At 42.1% G+C, this 14249-nt stretch overlaps 1 protein-coding gene across 2 annotated transcripts in view; it reads left to right on the top strand.

Moving 5' to 3' along the window:
* The first annotated feature begins 1501 nt into the window (after window positions 1-1501).
* LOC106589837 (microtubule-associated serine/threonine-protein kinase 1) overlaps window positions 1502-14249 on the top strand; it is an 89887-nt gene continuing 77139 nt past the window's right edge. For both annotated transcript variants that reach the window (XM_045707909.1, XM_045707903.1), the window contains exon 1: window positions 1502-2775. In XM_045707909.1, coding sequence (XP_045563865.1) covers window positions 2737-2775 — 39 coding nt within the window. In that variant the 5' untranslated portion in view covers window positions 1502-2736. The remainder of the gene's footprint in view (window positions 2776-14249) is intronic.

Below are 14249 nucleotides of genomic sequence, written 5' to 3'. Positions count from 1 at the left end.
GGACACCAATAATAAGAAGAGACGTGCTTGGGCCAAGAAACACAATTGGCCAAGAAACACATTAGACCAGTGGAAGTCCAAATTTGAGATTTTTGGTTCCATCCGCCGTGTCTTTGTGAGACGCGGTGTGGGTGAACGGATTATCTCCGCATGTGTATTTCCCACAGTAAAGCATGGAGGAGGAGGTGTTATGGTGTGGGGGTGCTTTGCTGGTGATACTGTCACTGATTTATTTAGAATTCAAGGTACACTTAACCAGCATGGCTACCACAGCATTCTGCAGCGATACGCCATCCCATCTTAGTGGGACTATCATTTGTTTTTCAACTGGACAATGACCCAACACACCTACAGGCTGTGTAAGGGCTATTTGACCAAGGAGATTGATGGAGTGCTGCATCAGATGACTAGTCCTCCACAATCCCCCGACCTCAACCAAATTGAGATGGTTTCGGATGAGTCGGGCCCCAGAGTGAAGGAAAAGCAGCCAACAAGTGCTCAGCATATGTGAGAACTCCTTCAAGACTGTTGGAAAAGCATTCCAGGTGAAGCTGGTTGAGAAAATGCCAAGAGTGTGCAAAGCTGTCATCAAGGCAAAGCGTGGCTATTTGAAGAATATAAAATAGAAAAAATATTTTCATTTGTTTAACACTTTTTTGGTTACTACATGATTCCATATGTGTTATTTCATAGTTTTGATGTCTTCACTATTATTCTACAATGTAGAAAATAGTAAAAATAAAGAAATACCTTTAAATGAGTAGGTGTTCTAAAACTTTTGACCTGTAGTGTATGTATAGAGCTATGTCATCATGGAATGCTCTGCCACCAGAGGTTAATCAGGCAACAAGTTTAGCTTAAAAAATCGGATAAAAAAAAAACACATTGTATCACAGAGCCTCTCCTCTTTCTAAAGATCTAATTAAACTGTACTGTTTATGACTCGTTTATGTATCCAATTACCAAATCAGGGCTAAAAACAGGTCAAAGCTGCCCACTTGGAGATAGATATAGCCTTGTTAATATCTAACAATATTCATAATCCTTTAACCCTTTAACCTTAACAAATGGTGGGAGTTTTGTTATATAATGTTCCTCCTAAGGTGACAGACAGTGAATGTTCTGAAGGTAGACCTAAACTCTGTGAGACAGTAATATGTAATACTGCAGTGTCATGGGATGAAATGGAAGTCTTATCTATGGTTAATAATTCATATTTTATGCAACTGAAGGTTTGCTTTATTTTTCGTAGGACATTATGTTCAATTAACTTGACTGTTAACTATTTAACATTTCACATCATGATTTATATAGTTTTAGATGGATCTGACTTCTTTCTTTTATATTAAGGTTTAATACAACAACGCCTGTCCCTTAAAGTGATACATACCTACATTACATATGGCTGGCTATACGACCTACATTTCTCTCCACTATGGAGAATGGCGAGGAGATTCAAGGGAGGGAGGGGAAATCTGGTCGCTGAGGGGTTAAAAACCAAAAGTGATTCCGTTGTGTTTAGAAGGAGGTGGGAGGTAGGGAATGGAATGTCGAGAGATATATCACGATATATATTACAAACCACCTCGTCTTCAGGGTAATCATTATACAGTGGATATTAAAACTATAAGGGATGAGAGTGACACGTTCAGAAAATAATATGGCAGCACCTGCGCGCGGATGAGATGAGGAAACGGTATGTAGCTAATAGCCCTAATCTTGTGGGATAACACAAGGATTATAAACGAAAAAGCGAGCAAAGCGCTTTTGTTTATAGCAGTAAACTCTGGGGTAGTATTCAGCATGGATCAGAAATGAATGTATACGGTTGCGTGTTTTGCTCCTTATGGGAATCCATAGAACATCGAACAGATGTCAAACGAGTGTACCGGATGGGGTTTGCGTGTTGGGAGGATTCGAAGATGCGTACACGTGTCGCTTGATCTGCGCGCTGAGGTTCAATCGACATACATTTTACTGTAGCTATGATTGTAGCCTATATGGCGTGTTTCTCCATTGCATATGCTAGTAGTTTACAGTAGTCTACATTAGGCTATTATAACAACAAATGCGCTAGGGGGCTTTTGGACACCAGATTAATAAACACAGGACAGAAATCCCGAAGTGCTGAAGTGAATGGACAGCCACAGTGCAATGAAAACATCACCATAGGAATAAACACACACAAAAAAACAGGCATTCAATCAAATAATTGAAGAATTATAATCATATGAACATGCATATTTAAAACCACTACGGAAGGTGCACTACTTTTAACCTAAAGTACTTTCCATAATTGATACGCTATTTCTGTCTATACATTTTAATTGAATGTGTGTGTTAGCCTACATTTTAAAAAGTAGGCTACAATTAAAATTCGACTAGCCTACTTCAGGCTCCTCTCTATAGTCCAATGTATTAAGGACACTAGGACATGCTGGTACCTTCAGGAACTTGCTTCATTAGCACTTGTTAGAGTTGTAGCTTAGGGTACAGGACCAGATGTTAGTCGGGCGGAATGGGTTTTTGGTTTGTGAGTTGAGCAGACTAGAGGCTTTGTCGCACCAGTGAAGAGGAGAGAGACGGGAGTGTTCTTGGCCAGGGTACCGCAGCCAGTGCCACGCGGGAACTCCATGCCCTGTCCCGTTACCTGGAGACACCAGGTGACCACACTGGGGCCACGAGACCAGGTGATACTACTCCAAAGCACGCGACTCGCATGTTCCCGCCAGTGCCATGGATGACTCTGGAATCATTCGACGTCGGAGGCTCCAGGTGAGAACTCTCTTGTTTCAAATATTTTCGGTAAAAATGTGGATCACGAAAAAAAATGACATTAAAGCAAGAGTCCTTAAAAGAAACAAAAACAAAGCGACCCCCTGCTTTGTTTTGGTAAACAGTTTAGGGATGGGCCTGGAGAAATGTAACTACTATCAATTTCATAACGTTAGATCTATCGATGCAAAGACTGAACATCCATGAACATTATAGTTTTAACCATGTTTTGAGGCTATACAGTGTTTGTTTACATTTATATTGTTTACAAACATTGGAGTAAAACAAGCTTATATTTTGGGTTCTGATGGGGTAGGCCCACAACAGTTGAACTAAACTCATGAAGCAAATTATATTCTTCAATAATCAATTGGCATTATTAATTTATCGTTCCAAAAGTGGATGTAGCAACTAAGCTTTAAACTAGTAAAATGATATAGTCAAAGGTACATAATATTTTACAATCAAATGAAAATAAACTATGTTCTAAATTGGCTAGCCTTAGCCCCTATGCCTAATGCAGGAGACTAATGGAATATCAAGTTACAGTTTGATGCATTAGCTCATGCTGCATGACAGAAGGCAGTAACTACTTTTTCCTAAGGGGATTATATTCACTTACAACAGGAAGCAAATCATGTCTAGTTAATCTCCCCCCTCCCCCTCCTAGGTCCTGGGCCCCCTCCCTGCTTGCACATTTTTTTTGGGGGGGGGGGGCAGAACCCTGCTCTATGGGACCCTTCTGTCTCCTGTGACCATCAGAGATAATTCCACCTGATTAAACACCATAAAATGTGACAATGTTCTAGAAGACATTTTCTTAGAAGTTTGAGCAGAGATGCTGAATTCTAGGAACAGCTTATGAATGTTCCTGTTATTCCATGAGGCCCTTATGGCCTTTTCTTGTAAAAAAACAATCATAATAATCAGAATCTCTTTCGGGCAGCCATACACACAGAATGTATGCATTCAGACAAACAGTATATACACATACATATGTGCGTACGTGCGCACACACACACACACACACACTCTCTCCACACAAAATCACTCTCTCTCTCTCTCTCTCTCTCTCTCTCTCTCTCTCTCTCTCTCTCTCTCACAAACAGGACGTAGACAGACATGCATTTGCAAGTCAAACCAGCACATATGATCATTAGCTAAATTCTCAGTGAAGTGTGTGTGCGCGTGCGTGGATGTGTCTATTCGTGCATGCGTGTGTGTATACACATTCATGCTTGTGTGTGTGTGTGTGTGTTGAGTGGAAACCCGTTCCCATTCAAGACATCAATATCCACACACAGGCTAAATGCTAGTGGGAGATGTGAGGATATGGTCCTCCTCTACTCTTAAAGCCCATTACTAGGCACTAGTAGACTAATGGTAGGACTAATGGTAGGACTAATGGTAAGACTAATGATAGGACTGTTAGGGTTAGTTTCCTCGTTTCCTTATCAATCAGTTACTCATTGGTGAAATTAGCATTATGACAATATCTTTAATTAAATAATTCAAAAACCTTTATTAATGCAATTGCAGACAGAAGTTGACAAACAGGAACAAAGCACGAATGTTGCTGAGTAAGTTCTGCATCAAACAAAAGGTCTCAAGTTGTTTTATTAAACCGAAGTCCCGCCTTAGTGATGTCACTGACTACGTCATTACCTTTTTACTCCTGAGACCAAAACCCTGCATCCATAGCTATACAAACATAGAGTTTCAGTGTTTATCTAAAAGCTAGGCAATAAATGTCCCCTCCCCAAAGTTGATTTATTGTGGAATGTCTGAGTAGTCTCTTATCTCCCACACTCCTCTGCAAAGTTCTGTCTCAGTCACACATTATGAGAGAGAGAGAGAGAGAGTGAGAGCAACTGTGGAACAATTCTAAAACTATATAATGAATATATATATTGTTAATCTGTAGTCTAGGACCCTATAAATGTAAGGAGGGAGGGGTCTTATAACCCCTCCCCTTCTATTAATATAACATAAGCATAATCAATTATTATAATACATCAAACATAAGACTAATGGTAGGACTAATGATAGGACTAATGGTAAGACTAATGGTAAGACTAATGGGAGGACTAATGATAGGACTAATGTAGGCTAACAGCTTTTTGCCCAGAGGGAAGGCCAACCAAAACAGCCAAGGGGCCGTCACACACTCACATACATACACACATAGAGGGCAGGGGCAGCTTCTGTTGGCTAGACCCTAGCCTCAGTAAAGTGGCTGGTAATTCCCCAGGCTGGCTCCACTTTCACTTGTCACTGCCAAAGGGTGTAGAGGGGGTGGGTGAAGCCAGAGAAGCAAGGGGTAGTCAGTGCCAGGGGACAAGGAAGGGGCAGAGGTCATGGACTCAAACCTAGACAGACAGTGTAATGTGTGTGTGTGTGTGTGTGTGTGTGTGTGTGTGTGTGTGTGTGTGTGTGTGTGTGTGTGTGTGTGTGTGTGTGTGTGTGTGTGTGTGTGTGTGTGTGTGTGTGTGTGTGTGTGTGTGTGTGTGTGTGTGTGTGTGTGTGTGTGTGTGAGCGTGTATTCTCAAATCTAATCCTCTCTCTAGGCCACTTCCATATGCCAGTATAACACAGGCATCTCTGTGTCTTTGCTTGCTTGTTTGTGTGTGTGGGTAAGTAATCACTAGGAGCAACGAAGACTCCTGTCAGGCTCCAGATTGACCCGTCCAACCACCCACGTGTGTGTTTGTGTGCGTGTGTGTGTATGTGTGTACAACATCACTGCATGGCCGGTGGTTCACAGTGACAACATGTAATTTGGCTGCCCTGAATGCCTCTCTCAGGTTTATCCACTAGTAGCTGTTCATAGGAAACACAGAAGGAGATCAGGCAGACACATGGTGTGTGTCAGTATAGATAACTGGATGTATATTGTATAAGTCAGTCATGTCAGTGGCAATATGTTCATGTCAAGATAGATCACTGTATAGATGACCATCCACATGTATATTGTAGTAAGTTATGCTAATGATATCATGTCATTAAGCTTGGCACATCATGTCATTAAGCTTGGCTGTGTGCTTAGGATCGCTGTCCTGTTGGAAGGTGAACCTTCGCCTCAGTCTGAGGTCCTGAGTGATCTGCAGCAGGTTTTCATCAAGGATCTCTCAGTACTTTGCTCGGCTCATCTTTGCCTCGATCCTGACTAATCTCCCAATCCCTGCCACTGAAAAACATCCCCACAGCATGATGCTGCCACCACCATGCTTCACCGTAGGGATGGTGCCAGGTTTCCTCCAGACGTGACGCTTGGCATTCAGGCCAAAGAGTTTAATCTTGGTTTCATCAGACCAGATAATCTTGTTTCTCATGGTCTGAGAATCTTTAGGTGCCTTTTGGGAAACTCCAAACGGGCTGTCATGTACCGTTTTACTGAGGTGTGGCTTTAGTCTAGCCACTCTACCATAAAGGCCTGATTGGTGGAGTGCTGCAGAGATGGTTGTCCTTCTGGAAGGTTCTCCCATCTCCACAGAGGAACTCTGGAGCTCTGTCAGAGTGACCATCAGGTTCTTGGTCACCTCCCTGACCAAGGCCCTTCTACCCTGATTGCTCAGTTTGGCCGGGCGGCCAGCTCTAGGAAGAGTCTTGGTGGTTTCAAACTTCTTCCATTTAAGAATGAGGGAGGTCACTGTGTTCTTGGGAACCGTCCAGGCTGCAGAAATGTTTTGGTACCCTTCCCCAGATCTGTACCTTGACACAATCCTGTCTCGGAGCTCTACAGATAATTCCTTCGACCTCATGGCTGTTTTTTGCTCTGACATGCACTGTCAGCTGTGGGACCTTATATAGACAGGTGTGTGCCTTTCCAATCAATTGAATTTAGCACAAGTGGACTCCAATCAAGTTGTAGAAACATCTGAAGAATGATCAATGGAAACAGGATGCACCTGAGCTCAATTTCGAGTCTCATATCAAAGGGTCTGAATACTTATGTTTTTGTTTTAATACATTTTCAAAAATGTCTAAAAACCTGTTTTCGCTTTGTCATTATGGGGTATTTTGTGTAAATTGCTGAGGATTTTGGAAAAATGTTTTATCCATTTTAGATTAAGGCTGTAACGTAACAAAATGTGGAAAGTCAAGGGGTCTGAACACTTTCTGAAGGCACTGTAGATGACAGTTTAAATTTCACTATATTGTGTGTGTCTAGGGTTGCAAAGGGTCGGAAACTTTCCGGTGAATTTCCCGAAATTTTTCATTGGGACGTTAGCGTCCCACCTGGCCAATATCCAGTGAAATTGCAGAGCGCGAAATTCCAATTAAATTACTATAAATATTAAACTTTAATGAAATCACAAGTGCAATACATCAAAATATAGCTTAACTTATTGTTAATCCAGCCAAGGTGTCAGATTTCAAAAAGGCTTTACGGCGAAAGCACACCATGCGATTATCTGAGGACAGCATCCAGCACACAAATGCATAACAAATAATTTTCAACCAGGGAGTTGCGACACGAAAGTCAGAAATAGCGATATAATATATGCCTTACCTTTGAAGATCTTCTTCTGTTGGCACTCCAAAATGTCCCAGTTACATTACAAATGGTCCTTTTGTTTGATAAAGTCCTTTTTTTTATATTCATAAAAACTCAGTTTAGCTGGCGCGCTTCAGTCAATAATCCACTCGGTTTCCCTCTTTCAAAATGCATACAAAATGAATCCCAAATGTTACCAATAAACTTATCCAAACAAGTCAATCAACGTTTATAATCAATCCTTAGGTAACCTAATACGCAAATAAACAATACAATTTAAGACGGAGAATCGTTATTGTCTTTACCGGAGATAAACAAAAAGAATGCGCTGTCTCGGCCATGCGCTTGGAAACTACAGCCAAAATGGGAGCCGATTAGAAAAACTACAACTTCTCCCTCATTTTTCCAAAAACCAGCCTGAAACTCTTTCTAAAAACTGTTGACATCTAGTGGAAGCCCTAGGAACTGCAATCGGGGACGATTTCACCCTATTATAAAGGTGCCAGGCATTGAAATCAGTGCTATGCTGATTTTTATTTTTATGGTTTGTCCTTGGGGTTTTGCCTGCCATTTCAGTTCTGTTATACTCACAGACATTATTCTAACGGTTATAGAAACTTTAGAGTTTTTTCTATCCAAATCTACCAATTATATGCATATCCTAGTTTCTGGGCCTGAGTAGCAGGCAATTTACTTTGGGCACGCTTTTCATCCGGACGTCAAAATACCGCCCCCTATCCCAAAGAAGTTTTAAGCCTGGGAATTTGGAGATTTTTGCTTCAATTCATCAAAAAAGTTTGCTTTTAACAGTGAACCTTTTTTGTGGGATACACATAAGGCAATTCTAGGTCTTGTGGCATATTTTGGCTAAACTATCCTCAATTCAATGGAATTGCAACCCTCTGCATGCACAGTGCATTCTTTCATCACATGTACAGCTGATTCTCAAGATCTTGCACACTAATGAGATGCTATTGAGCCCACACTACTACACTGTCTGAGCCAAGGACTACATGCTTTCTGGTAAGTTTTGATTACAATACTGGGTGGGATGAATATATTTTATATGACATACATTATTTTTTTGTTAACTAGTAAATAGTAGCCTACAGCAAAGTGTGTTTAAATAATTTCTAACTTGTTAACAATTTCTGCTAGTTAGTTTTTGCTACCATGTGGGTTTTAGCTTGCTTGAGCCTGCTAACTGAAGAGTGTTAATTCACCTGTTTCCATACATGTTTCATTTTAAAACATGTATTTTACAAAGGAATTCTTTAATCTAACTGCTTAACTATTTATCTGTACATGGATAATTTGTTATTTTTTTACTCTTTTTTTTTCTCAAATCTTTACAGGAAAATACCACGGGCACTATCTGATGTGTGGAGACATTTCACTGCAGCTAATATAGAAGGAAAAGCTGTTTACATTTGCAAATACTGTGCCAAATCATATGTGAAGAATTATCTGGACAAGTGCATAAAGTTCCCTAAGCGCTCACAACAAGCAACCTCTGACAAAAGTCCCTCTACTTCTATTTGAGGTGAAAATGATGAATCAGACATCTTATCGATAGCAACAGCTCATCGTCCTCCTGGAATCAGAAGTATTGTTGGCTCAATGGAGGAACGTAGTCAGAGATATGCTGATGAATGTCTTGCTCGAGCTGTGTATGCAACTGGTTCACCTCTGATGCTCACAGGCAATGTGTATTGGAAGAGATTTCGGAATGTTCTTCACCCAGCATACACCCCTCTAACCAGACGTACTTTATCTACTCATTTGCTGGATGCTGAGTTCAAGTGAAGATCAAGCAAATCATAGAGAAAGCAGACTGTATTGCAATCATATCTGATGGGTGGTCGAATGTTCGTGGGCAAGGAATAATTAACTACATCATCTCCCCCCCCTCAACCAGTATTCTACAAGAGCAGAGACACAAGGGACAACAGACACACCAGTCTCTACATTGCAGATGAGCTGAAGGCAGTCATCAATGACCTTGGACCACAGAAGGTATTGGCACTGGTGACAGACAATGCTCCGAACATGAAGGCTGCTTGGTCTAAAGTGGAGGAGTCCTACCTTCACATCACACCCATTGGCTGTGCTGTTCATGCATTGAATCTGCCCCTCAAGGACATCATGGCACTGAAAACAATGGATATACTACAAGAGAGCCAAGGAAATGGTTAGGTATGTGAAGGGTCATCAAGTTATAGCAGCAATCTACCTCACCAAGCAAAGTGAGAGGAATAAGAGCACCACATTGAAGCTGCCCAGCAACACCCATTGGGATGGTGTTGTCATCATGTTTGACAGTCTCTTGGAGAGGAAGGAGTCTCTCCAAGAAATGGCCATATCACAGTCTGACGATATGGACAGCCCCATCAAGAGGATCCTCCTGGAGGATGTATTTTGTGAGAGAGTGGTAAGCAGCCTGAAATTCCTGAAACCTATAGCAGTAGCCATTGCACAGATTGAGGGAGACAATGCCATCTTGTCTGATGTTCAGACTTTGCTTGCAGATGTAAGAGAAGAAATCCGTACTGCCCTGCCACTTCACTATTGCTGCATGCAGAGGAAACTGCAGTTCTGAAATACATTAAAAAGTGTGAAGACTTCTGCCTGAAGCCCAAACACGCCGCAGCGTTCATGTTGGACCCCAAGTATGCTGGCAAGAGCATCCTGTCTGGTGCAGAGATCAACAAGGCCTATGGGGTCATCACTACCGTGTATCGCCACCTTGGCCTGGATGAGGGCAAGGTTCTTGGCAGTCTGGAGAAGTACACTTCCAAGCAATGGCTTTTGGGATGGAGATGCAATATGGCAGTCGTGCCAACATATCTCATCAGCCACCTGGTGGAAGGGACTTTGTGGATCTGCGGCTCTTTCCCCCTGTTGCCTCCATCATCCTCCAAATCCCACCAACATCAGCCGCCTCAGAGCGCAACTGGTCCTTGTTTGGGAACACACACACCAAAGCATGGAACAGGCTGACCAATACAAGGGTTAAAAAATTGGTGGCCATCCGGGCAAATTGGAGGCTTTTTGAGCCTGACAACGAGTCATCCTCAACAAGGTTGGAAAGTGACAGTGAAGATGAGGCCTCAGAGTCTGATGTTCAAGAGGTGGACATTAAGGAGGTCCAGGGAGAAGACATGGAAGCCTGAGAGGAAGACAATCAAAGCTTTAGTTTCTAGACTATCATTTTACAGATGTATGTTGACATTTCTTTGGGGAGATGCGATGGATCATTGGGGATCATTCAATATTCCTTTTCTTTTGTTGTTCAGTGAAATCATCCATGTGAAGAGTCAACTCATTTTACCTTATCATAAGTAGACATAATTGCAGATGATTAAATCCTTCCAATAGAAATAAAAAACGATTTAGTTACGAATTTAACTTTAATTAAAGGTTTATGTTTCTGTCCCCATATGATATGGTAAATATACTGCTCAAAAAAATAAAGGGAACACTAAAATAACACATCCTAGATCTGAATGAATGAAATAATCTTATTAAATACTTTTTTCTTTACATAGTTGAATGTGCTGACAACAAAATCACACAAAAATAATGAATGGAAATCCAATTTATCAACCCATGGAGGTCTGGATTTGGAGTCACACTCAAAATTAAAGTGGAAAACCACACTACAGGCTGATCCAAATTTGATGTAATGTCCTTAAAACAAGTCAAAATGAGGCTCAGTAGTGTGTGTGGCCTCCACGTGCCTGTATGACCTCCCTACAACGCCTGGGCATGCTCCTGATGAGGTGGCGGATGGTCTCCTGAGGGATCTCCTCCCAGACCTGGACTAAAGCATCCGCCAACTCCTGGACAGTCTGTGGTGCAACGTGGCGTTGGTGGATGGAGCGAGACATGATGTCCCAGATGTGCTCAATTGGATTCAGGTCTGGGGAACGGGCGGGCCAGTCCATAGCATCAATGCCTTCCTCTTGCAGGAACTGCTGACACACTCCAGCCACATGAGGTCTAGCATTGTCTTGCATTAGGAGGAACCCAGGGCCAACCGCACCAGCAAATGGTCTCACAAGGGGTCTGAGGATCTCATCTCGGTACCTAATGGCAGTCAGGCTACCTCTGGCGAGCACATGGAGGGCTGTGCGGCCCCCCAAAGAAATGCCACCCCACACCATGACTGACCCACCGCCAAACCGGTCATGCTGGAGGATGTTGTAGGCAGCAGAACGTTATCCACGGTGTCTCCAGACTCTGTCACGTCTGTCACATGTGCTCAGTGTGAACCTGCTTCATCTGTGAAGAGAACAGGGCGCCAGTGGCGAATTTGCCAATCTTGGTGTTCTCTGGCAAATGCCAAATGTCCTGCACGGTGTTGGGCTGTAAGCACAACCCCCACCTGTGGACGTCGGGCCCTCATACCACCCTCATGGAGTCTGATTCTGACCGTTTGAGCAGACACATGCACATTTGTGGCCTGCTGGAGGTCATTTTGCAGGGCTCTGGCAGTGCTCCTCCTGCTCTTCCTTGCACAAAGGCGGAGGTAGCGGTCCTGCTGCTGGGTTGTTGCCCTCCTACGGCCTCCTCCATGTCTCCTGATGTACTGGCCTGTCTCCTGGTACGCCTCCATGCTCTGGATACTATGCAGACAGACACAGCAAACCTTCTTGCCACAGCTCGCATTGATGTGCCATCCTGGATGAGCTGCACTACCTGAGCCACTTGTGTGGGTTGTAGACTCCGCCTCATGCTACCACTAGTGTGAAAGCACCGCCAGCATTCAAAAGTGACCAAAACATCAGCCAGGAAGCATAAGAACTGAGAAGTGGTCTGTGGTCACCACCTGCCGAACCACTCCTTTATTGGGGGTGTCTTGCTAATTGCCTATAATTTCCACCTATTGTCTATTCCATTTGCACAACAGCATGTGAAATGTATTGTCAATCAGTGTTGCTTCCTAAGTGGACAGTTTGATTTCACAGAAGTGTGATTGACTTGGAGTTACATTGTGTTGTTTAAGTGTTCCCTTTATTTTTTTGAGCAGTGTATATCCAATGCAAAAAACATCTACATTTAAATGGTATTAATATTAATTTGCATAGATTTCTGTTAATTCCCATATATTCCCGTTAATTTCACCTCTGAATATTCCCAAAAATGTGCAACCCGATGTGTGTCAATCAGTCAGTTAGTCATATTACGGTAATGACAATATGATCATGTCAATATAGGTTACAGTGTTTGCTTTAGGACTGATTGACTCAGTAGCAGCAGCAGCAGTCACTCTTCTCACTACATCAGTCTTCATTATGTTAAACTGTATGTACTGTAGTTACAATCTAGAGTGGGATGATAGGTGGTCCAAAACTCTGTTCTGGGCAAGCTGCCAACTTTCAATTTCCTTAACAGGAAGGGATAAGAATTGGATCATTTGAGAGGAGAGAGGACGCAGCCAGTATACTACTGTCAGTCACTGATAAAAAAAAAAAAAAGTGGATAAACTTGTAAGACATAGACTATCCAATACAAAAATTGATTGTTGAAGTTAAAAACCCTTAATTCATTTGTAATTTCACCGTCGGGAATGTTGAAAGGAAATAAAATGGCTACTGTGCCTGGCTCTTGTCACTGAATATTTTATCTGCTGTTTCGTCTTCTTATAGGATTCCTTTAGGTGTTAGTAGCCTAAGATTATCATCAGACAGCTAAAGTTGTTCTGCAGGGGAGAAGAAAGTGCTAGCATAGTGATATTCTATTATATCAGGTAATGCTCATTTATTGGTTCTTGACAGTGTCAGAGAGACTTGTGCTACATGAATTCACGCCCACATTCAGTGTGCGACCCAAATGGCACCCTATTTGCTATATGGTACACTACGAGCCCTGGTCAAATGTGGTGCACAATGTAGGGAATAGGGTGCCACTTGAAATGCAGACATAGTCTAATCTTTTCCACTGAAGGTAATTAAATATACTTGTACAAGTGAGCTGTTAGAATATTAAGCTGAGGAACAGGGATGACATTCACAAAATCAAGGAACTGTAACTGGCTACATTTATTTGAGTGTTGGCATATTACTACTGAAAAAGGTTAGTTTTTTGTCAAACTCTCAAATGACAAATGGCACCCAATTCCTTATATAGCATACTTCTTTTGACCAGGGCCCATAGTGTAATCTTTTCTGCCAGAAAAGAACTGTTAGTTTCAGAGCCCCAGCGTACCAACTACAGAGAAACGTTATGATTATGTCCACATTTATTTCAAAGTGTTGGCAGTTGGCATTTTACTGAAAAGAGGTTATTTCTTTTCAAACACACCTCTGTCTCTCTGTCTCTCTCTCTGTGGGTAATTATGAGCTAAAGAAATGTTGAGGAATTAAATGCTGTAGGAGTTGCGATACTTTTTGTGAGTGTCTTAGCTAAGAAGTGAATCTGTTTTGGATGGTGTTTCATTTTATGAAAGAACAGAGCGACTGAGGGGGGAACTCACAGAAAGGACTCACACTTAACCACTAATGACAAATAATAGCATGGAGGTCCACATGCATAGTTGAGTGAGAGAGCCTGAGAGGGGTGTGGGGAGATGTTTGTGTATGTGTGTACACTACAGTGTGTGTCTGTGTGTGTGTACACTACAGTGTGTGTGTGTGTCTGTATGTGTGTACACTACAGTGTGTGTGTCTATGTGTGTACACTAAAATGTCTGTCCGTGTGTGTATTTGTGTACATTACAGTGTGTGCGTGTGTGTGTCTGTACGTGTGTACACTAAAGTGGGTGTGTGTGTTCATTGATTAACATGTGGAAAGGCTGAAATGCAGAGACACAGAAGGTCTGTCATTGTGACGGGGTTCTTATCCACTATCAGGAAATCAGGAAATGGCTCCTCACAATTAGGCATTCCCATGATGACTCACTGAATTCATGCAAAGTTGCTCCAGTTTCAACAGTTTAACCCATGAAATATTCAGTTAATGTACTGTACTACCA

The sequence above is a fragment of the Salmo salar genome, chromosome ssa02, assembly GCF_905237065.1.
Source record: "Salmo salar chromosome ssa02, Ssal_v3.1, whole genome shotgun sequence".
In the NCBI taxonomy this organism is placed as follows: domain Eukaryota; kingdom Metazoa; phylum Chordata; class Actinopteri; order Salmoniformes; family Salmonidae; genus Salmo; species Salmo salar.
This window is presented reverse-complemented; position numbering and strand designations above follow the sequence as displayed.